Source organism: Brassica napus, chromosome A3 (assembly GCF_020379485.1).
Source record: "Brassica napus cultivar Da-Ae chromosome A3, Da-Ae, whole genome shotgun sequence".
NCBI lineage: Eukaryota > Viridiplantae > Streptophyta > Magnoliopsida > Brassicales > Brassicaceae > Brassica > Brassica napus.
Window position 1 is genome coordinate 17387709 of NC_063436.1, and position 18231 is coordinate 17405939.

At 34.5% G+C, this 18231-nt stretch overlaps 5 protein-coding genes across 5 annotated transcripts; 3 read left to right on the forward strand and 2 right to left on the reverse strand.

Moving 5' to 3' along the window:
- The first annotated feature begins 566 nt into the window (after positions 1-566).
- Positions 567-3331, forward strand: LOC106395905 (feruloyl CoA ortho-hydroxylase 1-like). Its single transcript, XM_013836227.2, has 2 exons — positions 567-1855; positions 2546-3331. Exons 1-2 carry the CDS (start codon positions 1344-1346, stop codon positions 3117-3119), a joined length of 1086 nt encoding a protein of 361 aa, XP_013691681.1. The 5' UTR covers positions 567-1343; the 3' UTR covers positions 3120-3331.
- A 2284-nt stretch (positions 3332-5615) lies between these two features.
- Positions 5616-8990, reverse strand: LOC106396028 (probable polyamine transporter At3g13620). The gene is made up of 2 exons (XM_013836324.3): positions 8157-8990; positions 5616-7719 (listed from the first exon to the last, which is right to left on the reverse strand). Exons 1-2 carry the CDS (start codon positions 8416-8418, stop codon positions 6548-6550), a joined length of 1434 nt encoding a protein of 477 aa, XP_013691778.1. The 5' UTR covers positions 8419-8990; the 3' UTR covers positions 5616-6547.
- Positions 8991-9164: 174 nt separating this feature from the next.
- LOC106395932 (ABC transporter E family member 1-like) lies at positions 9165-12702 on the reverse strand. Its single transcript, XM_013836245.3, has 10 exons — positions 12568-12702; positions 12014-12131; positions 11813-11898; positions 11638-11735; positions 11447-11564; positions 11275-11364; positions 10705-11009; positions 10245-10626; positions 9654-10163; positions 9165-9577 (listed from the first exon to the last, which is right to left on the reverse strand). Exons 2-10 carry the CDS (start codon positions 12114-12116, stop codon positions 9458-9460), a joined length of 1812 nt encoding a protein of 603 aa, XP_013691699.1. The 5' UTR covers positions 12117-12131; positions 12568-12702; the 3' UTR covers positions 9165-9457.
- A 1117-nt stretch (positions 12703-13819) lies between these two features.
- Positions 13820-14627, forward strand: LOC106394465 (dirigent protein 7). The gene has a single exon (XM_013835036.3). The coding sequence runs from the start codon at positions 13835-13837 to the stop codon at positions 14471-14473; it is 639 nt and encodes a 212-aa protein (XP_013690490.2). The 5' UTR covers positions 13820-13834; the 3' UTR covers positions 14474-14627.
- A 216-nt stretch (positions 14628-14843) lies between these two features.
- LOC106395651 (dirigent protein 22-like) lies at positions 14844-17457 on the forward strand. The gene is made up of 2 exons (XM_013836043.3): positions 14844-15595; positions 16164-17457. The coding sequence occupies exons 1-2, from the start codon at positions 15374-15376 to the stop codon at positions 16533-16535; spliced, it is 594 nt and encodes a 197-aa protein (XP_013691497.2). The 5' UTR covers positions 14844-15373; the 3' UTR covers positions 16536-17457.
- The last annotated feature ends 774 nt before the right edge of the window (positions 17458-18231 follow it).

Here is an 18231-nt window from a genome sequence, read left to right on the forward strand (position 1 = left end):
TACACACAAGTGATTCAAGTTTCAACATGTTTTTCAAACAGTTCTTCATTTTTACCTTTCCAGCTTGATTTTCAAGAAAACTCAGTGGAGATTCAACCTTACGCTGCACAAGTTATGTCAGAGAGAGCTAGAGATAATTTTCCTTACATTTGACCCTCTCTGCCTCTTTGTTGGTACCATCTTTGGGCTTTAAAGGCCCATTAGAATGTTAGATTGCGTGGCATAACAAGAACCATGCCCAGTCCCATGCTTCTCCGGTCTCCACCTACCAAGTGAAAATAAGTTTACTTATCAAAAGTAAACTGTTTTTTTTTTCTTGTTTATGTCACAAGATCATATTTGGTTCTTCCCTTTTTTTTTCTAAGGGCTGCATGTCAACCGATATTAGTTTGTTATTTTATTATGGGCTGACTTTGTTATACTACCTCTAATAAATTGAAAAAAAAACTAAAATATAAATAGATCTTACATGTGACGTCCATATATTTGACATTAGATTTTACAATTATCATGAATCACGATTAACAACATACTAACTAAAACTATTAAACGTATGTATGTATGACTTTTTTTTTTTTTTTTTTGATAATCGAGTATCCTGGTTCCACCGTAGTGGTCCAGACTAGAGATCGAAGCGAGCAAGAACGTTGCCAGAACATCACCATGTGGTTTACCGTTAACGGTCTTCGTATGTATAACTTTTTGGATTCTTAAATATTTTATTCATTACTAAATTTAGTAACTCACCAACCAAGCCAATCCAACAAATCAATACATGACAACTTTTGAAACTTCCTTCCTCACTGAGTCATGAATAACACTACTTACATAGCTAATTTTACCACATGAATCTGCATTTTTGTAAAAAAAAGGTGCGAACACAAATATAATCATGGAGTAGACGTATAGTATTTGATAAATAAATAATCAAAATAAATCTCGAATATTTTTTAAAAAAATTGACGAGTTATTATCTTTATCTGTCAACATTAATGTTCTGTATACTTGAAAGTTTGTTAAAGTAATTCGCTAGGAGCCTATATTTAACAGAAACATGTCTTTTTCTTAAGCTGGCCATATCCAAATATACTGACTTAATTTTTGAAATATTAGTAATTTAATTTAGTCAAAAAATATTACAACTTTAATACAAACAAATGGAAAATTTTAAAATAAATGTAATAAAGCGGGAAGAGGTAAAACGGCAGAACAAGCATGGTGAGAGCCATATAGGTTCGCTGATTTGTCATTATGTTAAATACTTTCTCCTCTCTTCAACTAATCTTCACAACGTAATCTAAATCCTAAACAAGAAACAAATAAAGCTTTCAAACTTCAACCAAATGGCTCCAACACTCTCTACCTTTCAATTCGCAGACCCAGCTGAAGTAACCGAGTTCGTAGTCAACAAAGGAAACGGCGTGAAGGGTTTATCAGAAACAGGGATCAAAGCTCTTCCCGACCAATACATTCAACCATTCGAAGAACGTCTCATCAACAAATACGTCAACGAAACAGACGAGGCCATTCCCGTCATCGACATGTCCAACCCCGAAGAGGAGAAAGTCGCTGAAGCTGTATGTGATGCTGCTGAGAGATGGGGTTTCTTTCAAGTGATCAACCATGGAGTTCCTCTTGAAGTTCTTGACAACGTGAAGGCTGCAACTCATAGGTTCTTTAATCTCCCTGTTGAGGAGAAGAGTAGGTTCACAAGGGAGAACTCATTGTCGACGAATGTAAGGTTTGGAACGAGTTTTAGTCCTCGTGCAGAGAAAGCTCTTGAGTGGAAAGATTATCTCAGTCTCTTCTTTGTCTCTGAAACTGAAGCTGAAAAGTACTGGCCTGATGCTTGCAAGTGAGTTCAAAAGTCACTCTTCCTCTGTTTTAGTTACTAATTCATATAGGTATGGGTGTTCAGTACCAGTTCGGGTTTGAATCATGTTTTCTGATTTTCGAACTCAACTTTCTAGATCTATTCGAGTTTTATATACGTGGGATCGGGTTCAGTTAATATACTTCAGGTTCTGATATATTTTTATAACTATCTCTAAAACCCATTTTCAATCCAACTTATTTCGAGTTCGGTTAATAATACTTCGGATTAATCTAGTTTTAGATATCATATCAAAATGAACATATATCATATCAAAATGAACATAGAATTTAGTATTAAAGATACTTATTTAGGTTTTGAATATTTTACCTTTTAAATATCATATCAAAATAATTATGTAATTAAGTATTTGAAATACTTAATATTTCTACGATTTTCATGTCTAGTTTATTTTATTTATTCAGACTTTTGAGGTTTTTGGAGTTTCTTTTTCATTCGATAAATAATATTTCAAGTACATGTATATTTTATACCATTCGATATGATTAATTCGAATACTTTTACGACTAGAGTCATATATGAATTCAAGTCTTTCCATTCGGATTCGGTTCAGATCTCATGGTTCGGGTTTTTGCTTAGACCTAAATTCACATATATAGTTATCGATTTTGATTTGTGTTCAAAATTTTTTTTTATTGATTTTGATTATAGGAACGAAGCTCTAGAGTACATGAACAAGTCCAAGACAATGGTGCAGAAGCTTTTAGAGTATTTAGGGAAGAATCTCAACGTGAAAGATCTAGACGAGACCAAAGAATCACTCTTCATGGGTTCAATTCGAATCAACCTCAACTACTATCCCATCTGTCCTAATCCCGACCTAACCGTTGGTGTTGGTCGTCACTCAGACGTCTCTTCCCTCACCATTCTCTTACAAGACCAGATCGGTGGTCTCCACGTGCGTTCTCTATCCTCAGGGAACTGGGTTCACGTGCCACCGGTTCCTGGATCTTTCGTGATCAACATCGGAGACGCCATGCAGATCTTGAGCAATGGTCGTTACAAGAGCGTGGAGCATCGTGTCTTAGCCAACGGTAGCAACAACAGAATATCGGTTCCTATTTTCGTGAATCCAAAACCAGAGTCCGTGATTGGTCCTCTTCCTGAGGTGATCGCAAATGGAGAGGAACCGGTTTATAGAGACGTTGTGTACTCTGATTACGTCAGATACTTCTTCAAGAAGGCACACGACGGAAAAAAAACCATCGATTTCGCCAAGATATGATCACAATGAGACCTAAAAGGAGTTTGATGTCTTGTTTTGTTTCCTATTTGTGTTTGTGTAAGCGAATAAAGAAGAAAGAAGACAGACATATGATGTCTTCTTGAAACTTTGTTCAGTATTGTTTTGTATAACGTGTCACAGAAGCAAGAAGTAACCTTTATAATTAGTGGTTACAAAGACAGATGAGATTGACTTCAATGTTCAGACCACAACACACTTATTGTTCATAGACATGTCTACAGAGGATACATAAGGTTCAAATCTTTTTTTTTGTCTCATTCGATTATAAATACATTTTTATAAAACCGTGATGAAAGGCCTTTGCCACCTAGTTTAAATGGTAAAGGAGTTCCGCGTACCCAAATCCAAAGCTTCGTGGGATTTGTCTTTTATACTAGAAATTCTTTGGGATCTCCACGGTTATCGTAAGAAACTGTGATAATACAAACGTGATCTCTAACAATAAAAAAATATGATAGGATATCATGTTAATTTCACATTATTCAACTATACTTTCACAATCAATTACAAAAAAAGTTAGAAGAAATCAATGAGAAAGATAAACAAAACATAATGTGAACGACAAACCAAATCTAACCGTCAAAAACATGACAAGACACCATGTTTGATTAGTTTCACATCATGCAATTATGCTTTCATAATAAATCCTACAAAACCTTAGTGAAAAACGTTTTAAATCAAAACCGTTTAGAAAGAAAAAAACTGGAAAACATTCGAAGATAAATTAGGTAAACGAATCATAATGCAAAGACAAACCAAACATGATATTTCTGACAATTTAAAACATGATAAAATACCATGTTTGATTAATTTCCCGCTATGCGATTATGCTTTCATAATCAATCCTAGAAAAAAAACAACCATTTAAATCAAAAGCTTTTAGAAGAAAAAAAATTGGAAAATATTCGAAAATCAATTATAAAGGTAAACAAACAAAACATTGTATGAATATAAACTAAACATGATATCTTAAAAACACAACATGATACCATGTTTGATTAATTTCACATTATGCAACTATGCTTTCGCAATCAATCATACAAGAACTTAGGTAAAAAGTAAAAACATTTCAAATCAAAAGCTTTTAGAAGGAAAAAATTGGAACAATTCAAAGATCATTTAGAAAGCAAAATAAACATAATGTGAAAACAAAACAAGTATGATATCTCTAACAATCAAAAATTGACAGGATATCATATTAGATAAGTTTCACATTATGAAATTATGCTTCGTTAATTAATCATACCATTTTTAAAAAAACTGTAATAAATCAAAAGCTTTTAGAAAGAATTTCTTTTTATTGGAAAATCTGGAGATCAATTAGAAAGCTTAAAAAACGTAATGTAAATACAAAATAGATATGATATCTATAACAATAAAAAAATATGACATAATATCATGTTCGATTAGTTTTACATTATGAAATTATGCTTCCTTAATGAATCATACAAAAACTTAGGAAAAATGTTTTAGATCAAAATATTTTAGAAGGAAACAAATTTGGAAAATTTCAGAAATCAATTATAAAATAAGATGAACATAATGTGAAGGTAAAACAAACATGATATCTCTAACGATCAAAAATATGATAGGATATCATATTTGATTAGTTTCACATTATGCAATTTTATGCTTCATTAATCAATCATACAAAAACTTAGAAAAATGTTTTAAATCAAAACCTTTTAGAATGAAAAAAATGAAAAATGGCGATCAATTAGAAAGCAAATCATTCTTAAGAAATTATGAAAAATATGACATAATATTATTTTCATTGGTTTTACATTATGAAATTATGTTTTCTTAATCAATCATACAAACACTTAGGAAAATGTTTTAAATCAAAAGATTTTAGAAGGAATTGTTTTTTGGAAAATTTGGAGATCAACTAGAAAGAAAAATAAACATAATTTGAAGACAAAACAAGCATGATATCTTTAATGATCAAAAATAGTACATGATATCATGTTTGATTAGTTTCACATTATGCAATCATACTTCCTTAATCAATCATACAAAAACTTAGGAAAATGCTTTAAATCAAAAGCTTTTAGAAGGAAAACAAATTTGGAAATTTTTTGGAAATCAATTAGAAAAAAATGAACATAATGTGAAGATAAAACAAAGATGATATCTCTAACAATCAAAAATATGATATGATGTCATATTTGATTAGTTTCACATTATGAAATTATGCATCTTTAATCAATCATACAAAATCTTAAGAAACATTTTAAATTAAAACCTTTTAGAATGAAAAAATTGAAAAATGTGGCAATCAATTAGAAAACAAAATGAATATAATGTGAATACAAAACAAACATGATATCTCTAACGATCAAAATATGACATGATATCATGTTCGATTAGTTTCACATTATGAAATTATAGTTCCTTAATCACTCATACAAAAACTTAGGAAAATGTTTTAAATCAAAAGCTTTTAGAAGAATAACAAATTTTGGGTAAATCAAAGATAAATTAGAAGGCTAAATGAACATAATGTGAAGACAAAACAAACATGACATCTCTAACGATTAAAAAATATGACAGAATATCATGTTTGATTAGTTTCACATTATACAATTATGCTTCCTTAATCAATCATACAAAAACTTAGGAAAAACATTTTAAATAAAAACCTTTTAGAATGAAAAAAGTTGGAAAAATTCAGCGATCAATTAGAAAGCATAATGAACATAATGTGTAGACAAAACAGATATGATATCTCTAACAATCAAAAATATGTCAGGATATCATGTTCAATTAGCTTCACTATATGTAATTTTGTTTCCTTAATCAATCATACAAAAACTTAGGAAAACATTTTAAATCAAAACCTTTTATAATGAAAAGGTTTGGAAAAGTTCAGCGATCAATTAGAAAGAAAATGAATATAATGTTAAGACAAAACAAACATGATATCTTGAGGATCAAAAATATGACAAGATATCATATATTCGATTAGTTTCACATCATGCAATTATGCTTCTTTAATCAATGATGCAAAAACTTAGAAAAAATGTTTTAAACCAAAATCTTTTAGAATGATTTTGTTTTTTGGAAAAATCGGAGATCAATTAAAAAACAAGATGTACATGATGTGAAAACAAAACCAAACATGATATCTCTAACGCTCGAAATAGACATGATATCATATTCGATTAGTTTCACATCAGGTTTTGTGTAAGGTAATAATGAATAAAGAAGAGAGACTTGTAATAATGATGTCTTCTTGAAACTATGTTCTGTATTGTGTTGTATAACTATCATTAATCAATACAGTTTCTCTTTTATCAGAGAGAGACTTACGTGTTACAGAAGCAAGAACTTAAAACCCTAATTAGTAGCTTTGACTCAGAGTCTTGTTTGACAAGAATATGTTCTGTTTAGTTCTTTCTTAATTATCATGAGTCATGATCTTCTTCATGTTTTGGATGTTGTTCTTCATTGACATAATCAAGATGATCAACATCTTGGTTGAATTCAAAGATCTTCTTCTCCCTGAAGTAATTGATCAAGAAGTACCAACCAACTGATCCTACCGCCATTATACCGCAAATGAGGTACACAATCTTAGTAGCAAACACAATGATCAACATCAGAAACGCTGAAGGTACCAAGCACATAATCACTAATCCTGGTATATTCAGTGGGACACGGTAAGGTCTCTTTAGCTCAGGTAGCTTCTTTCTTAACCAAAGGAAAGACGCAAACTCAAGGTACATCCCTAACGTGTACAAGAAGTTAGCCGAGGAGATGATGTCAGTGAAGTCCATGTAGGACAATCCGAGGGACATGAGAGCTGAGAGTAGAATCCCAACCCAAGGAGTGTTGAACCATTTAGATCTTACCCCAAAGAACTTAGGCAAGAACCCTAGCTCCGCCATACCCTCCAGCTGATAAGCACTACTGCTTAACTGAGCTTCAAAGAGTCCTATACTTGATAAGACAGCGCCAATCTCAATCCAGATCTTCAGCCATGTTCCTGCTATCATCTCAGCTGCTTCTGCGTGAAACCCTGTTTCCCATCTGCTCTGGTCCACCGAGACAGCACCAGTGACAGCCAAAAGAGGGATCAAGTAAGCTACACAAGTAAAGATCACAGCGACAAGAAGCGCCAAGGGGAATGTCTTCTGAGGGTTATCAACTTCCCCTGCAAGAGTGCTGACATTGTCCCAGAAGTTCAAGTTCCAGAAGAGTGTGTTGAAGTAGAGATTCCAATCCTTTTGCTTGTCTCCCAAGCTACCCCAGCGGTGAGGTTGGATTTTAGGGATTGCTATAGCCGACATGACGAGGAAAGGCGAGAGAGACACCAAGCCGAGAACAACGGCTGCGTAACCGACAATGGCTAGGCCAGTGTAGTTTAGGAAAGATAAGACCACCGTTGATGCGAATATGCAGACGTTTCGTGGCCATCCTGATTCAAGAACAGGGAATAGCTTCTCCAAGTATGTGACACAAAGGACAGGAAAGGAAGCAACATTGATTACACCACTCAGGTACTTCAACGAACCCATCATCGATCCTAAAAATGCGCCAAAAGCTCGATGCGCCCATATCACAAACCCTCCGTTGCCTGAGACAAAATGCAACCTAAATCAGGAAGTAGCTTCCTTGTACAAGAAGTAACCTTTAGAATTAGTGGTTTCATACTCAAGATGAGATTGACTATAATGTTCAGACCACAACACACGCACTATTCATAGAAATGTCTACACTTGATACATTAAGTTCAAATTTTTTTAGTCTCATTTTTGATAACCGGCTCAACATTTCTATCGATCATAGGACAAAAAAAATTAAACCCTTGAAATTCATATTTATCAAAATTTTAAAAAGTATTTACAATAATTTTTATATAAAGTTCGTGATGAAAAAGTAAAATAAATATATTTAAAATATTTTGGATTTTATTCTGTTTAAAATTTTAACATTTTTTATAAAACTATATAAAACTGGCTTGGACCTCACACCGTTTGTCCCCATCTCAACCGGCCCTGGACTTGATTATACCTGGAAATGCGGTGGAGAGTTCTGCGGTGATCAGGGCTTCAGGGACACTCCATATGAAAGGGAAAATGAGGAAACCGAGAATCGCTAGAAGCGGTCCAGCCGCTTGAACCGCCGGTTCTTCACCAAACGGCCCACCCGCGACTTCGAAGTAAATAAGGAAAATCAAAGGGACCAAAGTCAGTTTCTTTGCCGCTGGTCCGCTTGAATCGGTGGTTGTTACTGGGAGCTCGTGGCTCGATCTTGATGTTTCTGTTGTTTCCATTAATGTTTTTCTTACCTAATTGGATTCAGATCAAGGATTCTTAAAGTTACAGAATACAAAACTATTTAAGGAACGTGTTCGTGTTGCAAGTAATTTGTTAGTCAGTTGGAGCCTTGGAGGTATCAGACCGAAGCTTAGCTGAATATTTGGAACCATCCAAACTCAATATGTTTTGTTCTTATATCATAAAAAAATATCAATCAATTTATTTTTTATTATTCTTTTTGGTGATAGATCAATCAATACTCCACGTTTATCGCTGGGATTAAAGAGAAAGGGTTAGAGTTGTTTCCGGTGAAGTATGACTTATAATAGTAGTTTAGTGGTTTCACCACCCATCTTTCCACCTACTCCGGCTTGGACTAGTGTTCATACAAAAGTTGAAAAAATAACTGAATATTCATTAACATGTGCATAGTGTAATCTCTAGTACCTACGTTATATATATGGTGCATAGACGGAAATGATCTTTGTCTATGATTTTAAACTTGCAGTTGAACCATTATAATTGGATACTACAAAGTTCAATCTATTTCCTTTTAATATTTTCTATAAAATTTTGAAGAGAGTAACAATGTTTTATAATGCCAGTAAAACATTATAATTGAAGAGAGTAACTATGTGAATGTTTTATAATTGTCACATAGTTTTCCAATAATTGTCTATGGCATACGAATGATTTCATGCTAACCGGAAACCATCACTGCCAAACCGGTTACACTACATCCCATATGAATGAACTAGGATTAAAGCAAACAGAATCAAAGGTTACACTAACATAATAAATGTCACAAGTAGTATCACACAAACAAACAGAATAAATGTCACATAATTTTCCAATAAATGTTTATGAAATACGAACAATTTCATGCTAACCGGAAACCAACACTGCCAAACCGGTTACACAACATCCAATACGAGTTAACTAGGATTAAAGCAAAACAGAATCAAAGGGACTTACACATCCCAAGATAGAACACCTTAGTAGGTATATATGCATATGCATAAGCTCACTCTGACTCTCTCTTTAGTCTAGCAATCAATCATCTAAGAAGTAGTATGATCCTGCAAGCTTTTGCTCTCTGTCCTTGGTGGACTCTAACTTGTTGATCCTTGGCCTGAAGTTAGTTGGATCTCGTCTGAATGTGATGTTCAGGTGCTGCAAAAGAACTAACAAGTTAGTTTAAGTTCATATAGGATTAATCTATAATAAACATGAATAGCGTTTGATTTACCGATAAGAAAAGGTTCATTCCACTAGAGAGCGACTGTGGAGAATGAGCAGTACACTTGACACCAGGTTGTCCTTCATACACAATGACTTTATCCGCAAGATAGGTCGCCATCATAAAGTCATGCTCAACAACAAACGCTGTCTTCTTTGCGTGTAAGATGAACCGCTTTATGACTTTAGAAGCTGTGATCCTCTGCTCAGAGTCTAGATGTGCACTTGGCTCATCAAGCAGATAGATATCCGCAGGCTTACCAAGGCACAAAGTTATAGCAACCCTCTGCCTCTCTCCACCGGAGAGTTTGTTCACCGCTTGATCCAACAGCTCCTCAATCCGAAGCGGTTTCATTACATCCGACATAAACTGAGGATGCGTGTATGCATAGCGTATCCTATCATGTAGGAGCTGTCTCACTGTACACTCCCGCTTGGAATCGTTTCCTTGAGGCTTGTAGGACACGTTAAACTCTGGCATCTCTGACTCTACACCTTCTTCACTTGGGAACGCACCTGCCTGCATTAGTAAATAGTAATATACATTATAAAGGTTACATCCTTCCGAGTCTTAACCTACAAGGAACAGAGAAAACTCTACCAGCATCCTGATGAATGTTGTTTTCCCAGTACCGTTCTCCCCAAGCATCACAATAATCTGAGAGTCTGTGAACTCTCCTTCCATTACATCCAGCTTGAAGTCTCCAAGCTTCTTACTCATGTTAGGGTACTTGTATCTTGCGTATGACTTCACTTCTCCATCACTCCCTTGTGGTGTATCAGAAACCTTGAAGGTCAGAGACTCATCTCTAAAACGCAAGTTTTCAGTGGGGACAAAACCGGCTAAGAACACATTGATTCCTTCTCGGACAGAGAAGGGGAGAGTCACGACACCATAAGCTGTCGGCTTTCCATACAAACAACAAACGAAGTCGGACAAGTAGTCAAGTACACTGAGGTCATGCTCCACCACAATCACGTAGCTGCAAAGAACAACATCAGTGTATGTAAGGCATCACATTGAGAGAATCATTTAAGAAGATATGATGATAGAAACAAACTTGTCATGTTTGAGGAGGGAGCGTATGACGTCAGCAGCTTTGAGTCTTTGCCTCACATCTAAGAAGTTAGAAGGTTCATCAAAGACATATATATCTGCCTTCTTGAGGCACACTGCAGCAATAGCAAAACGTTGTAGCTCTCCACCAGACACTTGCGTTGCTTCACGGTCCAAGAGGTGGTTCAAGTCCATAGCGTCACAGATCTCTGCCATCATTCCTTTTTCGTCCAGCTTCTCAAGGACCGTCCCAAGCGTACCTTTAGCAACTTTTTTTATTGCATCAACATGTTGTGGCTTCATAGCAGTCTGCACACAAGAGGAGGCATCAAACTCAGCTTAATGGACTGCTTCCTTAGAAACATATATTATCTGATATTTATGAAGCCTTAAATATTTTTAGTTTAATCTTTCATAATTTTTTTGACAATTTAGATTCATTGTGACTTATGTGTAATAGCTCTTTAAAATTTAGAGATCAAAACAAATGTTATTCAAAATTTAGAGGTCAAGGCAAATGTTTTATCAGGCTGTGCCAAGAATCTGCCCTGATGGTGTCTACTCTCTACCATACCTTTAGTTTCTCTTCTACAAGGCGGATGAAATAGCTTTGAAGTTCTGAACCGCGGAAGTGTGCCAAAATTTCATGCCAGTCAGGAGGATTCTGCACAAGAAGTAGCATTACATGTAACAGTTATATAATATAAGAGACATGTTCTTTGCACAAAACGAGATGTTTTACTTACATTGTATCTGCCAAAGTTTGGTTTGATTTTTCCAGCCAAGATTTGGAGGGCAGTAGATTTACCAATACCATTTGTTCCAACCAAACCTAGGACTTGCCCAGGCCTTGGCACTGGAAGCCTACAAAATCAAGAGATATATATATTTCAGAGCACTAAAGAGAAATTATCAAACAGTATCCACAAGGCATTACCTGTGTAGTTTAAAACCATTTGAGTTATAGCGGTGGATTGTATCTGTCTCCAAGTCCTTTGGGAGATTGATAATCTGAATAGCTTCAAAAGGGCATTTCTGTGATTTTACACGAGCAAATCTCACTTAGTGTAAGGGTGACACATTCATCGTAAGAATATATGTAGACTACGTACCTTAACGCAGATACCACATCCTATGCACAGCTCCTCTGACAAGAAAGCAGTCTTGGAAGCAGGAGTCACCTCGATACAAAGTTTCCCTAGCGATATGCACACAAGTACACAACAGATCATGTTATGCACAAGCCTCTATAGCAATAGACATTACACGCAACAAAATAAGTTAGAACGAGAATGGAATGAGGAAACACGTACCTGTCTTGACTACAGGACAGCTCTTCTTGCACTCTTGGCGGCATTTCTTGGGCTTGCACCGATCGCTATTCACGATAGCAATCCTCGTTAATCGATCCGACATCCTTCAAGAATAATACTATGTACAAGTTTCACAACACACAAAAGATCAGAGACGTTAAATCGAGCAAATCTCGCACATGAAGTTAAAATCCATAACCTAGCGTGTGACAATAACTTGAAATATTCAAGTTGATTCCCAAACTTTTAAAATATATTATATAGACTCCATAGTCCAACTTATCATTTCTTTTATTAAATTAATTTTAAAATGTTTGTGATCCCCAAAATCCCAGATCCCACAAACAAAAAAAAATCTCATAGAATCTTTAGAGAAATAACTTTAATCAAAACAAAAATTACTATATATGAGCTGCATGAGAAAAAAAAAGAAGAAGAGATTGCCTCGATCAAACCGATTGAACTAAGGTTATATAGATACACCAAGGAATCAAGCTAGCGATCGTCGTGGATACGGAGAAAAAACAAAGGAGTATAAGAAGTGATCTAGTTACCAGTATATAGCAGAACGACGGTGACGAGGAAATCAAAGAATCTGAAGACGGAATCAGCTGAGCGGCCACGTACGGTGGGAGTTACAAACAAGAATATTAGGGTTTGAAGTTTCATCTTAATTTATAATTCTCAAATACTTTTAAAATTTGAGGATCCGTTGACGAATGTCGATAGACGATTAAAAAAATGGAAACTTGCCTCGTCCGTTTATGCACACTTCTTAACCAATGAGCATGCGGAATAATATCCAGGTTGCTTTATTACAGCTCGTAAAATTAAAACATAACTCTACTGTTTCATGTTTGCGAACTTGTCCGTGTTAAACCAAAAAGCTCACTTTAAATGGGCCAATTTGGGCTCTTCAGCTAATTTAGTTATATGATTATGGGCCTCAACAGATTGTGTTCAGATTATATTTCACTTTGTGGGCACTTTGTTAGAAAGCTCAATTTTATTTAATGCTAAAAAGTTTGTTAACAAAGGAACTTGTCGTTTGGTTTTGATGGGGTGGAAAATTATTAGAATTTAATTTATTTATCTAGATTTATGAGAGATGTCAACGTTTCACAACTTAAAGAGAGACACCAACCCAAACTACACCAAAACACTTTGATAATGACCACCAAACATATACACCTATCGACAATCGTCATCATAAGTCATAAAGAGTTTGATTATAAAAAAGACTTGGAAGTATGAACTCGACCCGCGTAGGCGCAGACCATAACAAAAGGAAAAGGTTGACACATCGTCTAACCAAATTTATTCAGCAACCAGTAGTGCACTGCCACGTTATAAATATGGTAACAAATATTCAGTTAATTATGGCAAATTGCTCAGAACAAAATTACGTTGAGATAAATTAACATAAAATGAGTAGAATGGAAAAAACTAAACGGATCATTTTCCATTAGTTCATGAAGTAAATCAAGTGTTTAACCCAGAAGAATCTATAACTCAAATGAAATTTAAATAATCTAATAAGTACCTTTGCTTATTGAAATACTAACAATCAAAACTAATTTAGTTCAAGATTATTTATTTTTTCAAACTTAAAGGGCACAGAAAAATTAAACTTAACATCCTTATAATCTTTTTTTTCTTCCTTTTTGTATGATTAGTTCGATAGAGATAAAGTAAGAATAAGACTTTTTATTCTCTTTAACTTTTATCCGGCCGGCGAATACGACTTATGGCGCAAAAAAATATTCAAATATTGACCCATGTTTTCTTGTGGCAAATATATCAACATATAGAAACTATTTCATGTACTTCTGTAGTCTATATAATACATATACACACCATCAACGAGACATAAAACTCATACCACCACAATCCACACAAATGGCAAACCTCATCCTCATCATCACCTCCCATATCCTCCTTCTCGCAGCTATTGTCTCCGCCGGTAAGGGTGAAAACTTTGCAAAAAACATTAACCGGAAACACTTCGGGCTCCGTAAAGAGAAACTCACTTTCTTCCGTGTCTACTGGCACGACATTCAAAGCGGCACAGACCCTAGCTCGGTCGTGCTACGACCTCCTCTCTCCAACTCATCTTTCTTCGGAGCCGTCACTATGATCGATAACCGTTTAACCACAGGTGTGTCGGTGAACTCGACTTTAGTAGGCCAGGCTCAAGGGATGTACGCTGGTGCGGGCCAACACGATGCGTCTGCGCTTATGGTGATGAACTTCGCGTTCAAGACAGGTAAGTATAACGGAAGTACGATCTCGATTCTTGGTCGAAACGCGGTGATGACTAAGGTTAGGGAGATGCCGGTGATTGGAGGAAGTGGACTGTTCCGGTTCGCTAGAGGTTATGTCGAGGCTAGAACTAAGTGGTTGAATGTAAAGACAGGAGATGCTACTGTTGAGTACAGCTGTTACGTCTTGCATTATTGACTTTATGATGATTGTATGTCTCTCTTTTCTAATGTTTATTTAAATTGCTATGTTTGGGTCCGGGTATGTTGTCTTTATGTTGGTTTGAGAGATACTGATTGTTTTGAGGGTATTTATGTCTATTTCGAGATTATGATATTTTTTGTTCACGTGATACTTTGATGCATAAAAACTTAGATGACATTTTAAAGAAGTTATTAGTCTTGAAATTTATCGGATTTAAAATAATTATAAATGAATGTTTAAATGATCAATACATCTATTTTACTTAACGATTTTGGAAGTCAAAACGGTTTATGCATATTTAAATTATTTAAATTTTGCGAATCAAGACAAATGTTTAATCTCGACCGACTTTAATTGTGGGTATTGCTTACTATTTCACACAAGAGTTTGGTATAGTTGAGCTTTTCAACGAATATTAATTTTTCAACTTGGCAATGTTAAATTTTCCTAGTCGCTAGGTAGCTATACCGGCCTAAAGACAACTCATAACTCTGATTGGAATTAACTATCCCGACGTTGCGAACTAGCGTACATCAACTGGTTTCATACGTCACAAACAATCCAACAAATCTCAGTTATTGTGATCATAAGTGCCTAACAGCCCAGCTGATATATTGAGCTCGAGAGCTACGTTTTACCATGTGTTTCTCACTAGTAACATACAAAATTACAAATGAGTGTGTTTATACATAAGTGCAAATCATCAAACTATGCAAGTAACACTCTAACAAACTTATATAACCACCTCAATCTAGCAAACCACCAATGATAGGATAAACCAATACTTTTTTCTAGGATGAAGAATCTAATGCTCACACCGTCACACGCCTTATTCTTCTACATATACACACACATGACACCCTCGTTAACTATAGCACAAAAGATCATCTATATATGCAAATAACCACAAGCATGACAAAGCTCATCATTATCCTCGCTGCACAGATCATCCTCCTCGCCGCAGTTGCTTCCGCTGGACATGTTGGAGACTTCGCAAGAACTACGTACCAAAAACATCCCATCATCAATAAAAAGGAAAAACTCACCCATCTCCATTTCTATTGGCACGACTCCACCAAGGGTCGAAACCCAAGCTCTGTCATGATCCAACAGCCAGTCTTGAACTCCACCTTATTGGATCCATCACCATGACGGATGTTAGGATCTAGAGGGTTCTAGATCCGAATCTATATAAAAGATAAGGACATATATATTGTTATGAGAAAATCTTAGTCTCGTGATGTATATATATGATGTAACGTGATAATGGAGTATTAGAAATATATATCCCACATCGGGAATTCTAAAGCACATTAAGTATTATATAAAGGGTTATGGTCAATTATAATCATTAATTGGTTTTAAGTTGAAAGCCCATAATTAAACTCAATCTAACATGGTATCGGAGCCCATACCCTAAATTCCTAATTAAAATTAAAATTAAAATTAACTCTTCCGACCGGGTATAAAAGTTGTGATTAACCCTTCCAACTGGATATAAAGTTTGTGTTAAACTCGCTCGACCGAGTATAAGTGTTCTAAAGTTCCAAGATTTATGGCCGATAACAACCATCATCTCGAAGAGGGGTATTAGGGATATATATTTCACATCGAAAATTCTAAAAGACATTAAATAATATATAAATGGTTATGACCAATCCACTAATCACCAATTGGTTTTAAGTTGGACGCTCATAAAGGGTTATCATTCAAGTCAATCTCTTGTCTTTCAACGGACGACCCATTAACAACAGATGTGCCAAGGAACTCGACAGTGGTGGGACATGCCCAAGGGATCTACGCCGGAGCGTCCCGGGGAGAGATTGGCTACTTGATGGTTCTGAGTTTTGCGTTCAAGACAGGGAAGTACAATGGGAGTACGATCTCAGTTCTTGGTCGAAACATAGTGTTCTCAAAAGTTAGGGAAATGCCGGTGGTGGGAGGAAGTGGAATGTTCCGGTTTGCTAGTGGTTATGTTGAGGCTCGAACCAAGTCGTTCGAATACAAGACCGGTGAGGCCACAGTTGAGTACAACTGTTATGTCGTGCATTACTAATATAATTATGGCTGCATTGTTAATTATGATTTCATAAAGTAACAGTTGGATTAAACGAGTGTTGTTGTTTGGGTTTGTTGCATGTCCGGTTGTATGGTCTGATCGTTGCGATGTGAGGGTTGTTATTGTCTTTTTAATAAAACGTAATTAGTAAAACATTGTAATGGTTTGATTTCATCTACAAAACGAATAAATGTCACTGTTTCTGCATGAAACATACTACCATTTGGTCAAAATAAGTGGCAAAAAGGCCTATACTCCATGTTAAAAAATGATTTGAAAATCATCAGTGTATTTGTGATTACATTACTTGAGTTTGCGATAATAAACAAATAGAATGATTAGCCCAATCACTAGCCAATTTTATCAAATAGAATTATGATAAATCACTTTTTTTTCTACGAAGACTAGCTATCTAGTTATGTTCTTTTGAGGAAACGAATAAGGCAGCAGCTCCGTTAATATCATATAAAATGAAAATTTTGGTTCACCGTATATGCAAATCAAAATAGATGCACCACCTCGGCAAATTGTATTGAAAATGTGTATATATCTTGTAAACTCTTTATAATATCAATATATTTGATGTGTCGGAAACGATGTTAAAATAGTTGTTTTTAGGGGAAATACATAGATTTTTTGAGAAATTAATTGGAAAAAATATATACAGTATATATAAGGGATGTCACCATTCCATTTTTCTTACGCACTGGTATTTCTTTCCTCTCTTTTGTTTTGTTTTTTTTCCTCTCTTTTGTTGTTGGTAATTGTATATAATTTATACGATATGCTTTTGTTTTCATTTTTATATTGTTGCAAAACAATATTTAGTACTGTTTCATAATACTTGATGTTTTGTAGTAGTGCACAAAGATTAAAATAATTATATTTTTCTAAAAAGGTATTTTAAAGCTATAATTTTAAAATCAGTTAACCAATTATAAAAAATACTGTAAAATCTAATTGGTTGAACAGTTTTCAATAAAGTTAAAGTTAACTTTAAAATCTTAAAATTTCATGTAAATTGAAACAAAATAGTATTTCTAAAAGAGAAAAAGACTAGAATAGCACTAAACCAAGTTTATGTTCCTAAAGTAGCACTCAAGGCTCAAAGTCACAAAAATAGGTTTCATTAAAGAGATAAATATACACTTATACCCCTTGGGTTAACTAATCCAAACCTTAGGGTTTAGAGTTAAGGGGTGGGGTTTTGGAATTAGGGTTTAAAATTTTATAAAAAAAAAATACTAAAATAAAAAATTAAAATTTTAAAAACAGTTTCAAAAAGTATTTTTAAATTATAAAAAGAAAATTTGAAAAAAAAATAAATAAAAAAAATTCGAAAAAAAAAATTATAAAAATTTCGAATCTGAAAACATATAATCTGAAACTATATAAAAAAAAATTCTTTTTTTCATTTTTTTATTTTTATTTTATTTATTTTTATTTTATTTATTTTTATTTATTTTTGTTTGTTTATTTAATTTTAAACCAAAGGTATTATGGATATTTTACCCTTTAATGAATGTCATTTTTGTGACTTTCTCCTTCTAGTGCTATTTTTAAGACATAAACTTCAAAGGTGCTATTATTGACAATTGCCCTTTCTAAAACATCATCTGTATTGAAACGGATGGAATATTATATTAATAATTATATTAAAGTCCCTGGATTTAAAACTTGCATTAGGTTTCTA

Excerpts from the sequence above, each read along its gene's own strand:
- LOC106395905 (XM_013836227.2), top strand. The coding sequence starts at position 1,344 with ATGGCTCCAACACTCTCTACCTTTCAATTCGCAGACCCAGCTGAAGTA. Across the intron at positions 1,856-2,545 it reads TACTGGCCTGATGCTTGCAA|GAACGAAGCTCTAGAGTACA; the intron begins GTGAGTTCAAAA and ends TTTTGATTATAG.
- LOC106396028 (XM_013836324.3), bottom strand. The coding sequence starts at position 8,418 with ATGGAAACAACAGAAACATCAAGATCGAGCCACGAGCTCCCAGTAACA. Across the intron at positions 7,720-8,156 it reads ACTCTCCACCGCATTTCCAG|GCAACGGAGGGTTTGTGATA; the intron begins GTATAATCAAGT and ends ATTTTGTCTCAG.
- LOC106395932 (XM_013836245.3), bottom strand. The coding sequence starts at position 12,116 with ATGTCGGATCGATTAACGAGGATTGCTATCGTGAATAGCGATCGGTGC. Across the intron at positions 11,565-11,637 it reads AATGGTTTTAAACTACACAG|GCTTCCAGTGCCAAGGCCTG; the intron begins GTAATGCCTTGT and ends TTGATTTTGTAG. Across the intron at positions 9,578-9,653 it reads GAATGAACCTTTTCTTATCG|CACCTGAACATCACATTCAG; the intron begins GTAAATCAAACG and ends GTTCTTTTGCAG.
- LOC106394465 (XM_013835036.3), top strand. The coding sequence starts at position 13,835 with ATGTACTTCTGTAGTCTATATAATACATATACACACCATCAACGAGAC.
- LOC106395651 (XM_013836043.3), top strand. The coding sequence starts at position 15,374 with ATGCAAATAACCACAAGCATGACAAAGCTCATCATTATCCTCGCTGCA. Across the intron at positions 15,596-16,163 it reads CTGTCATGATCCAACAGCCA|TTGGACGCTCATAAAGGGTT; the intron begins GTCTTGAACTCC and ends ATTGGTTTTAAG.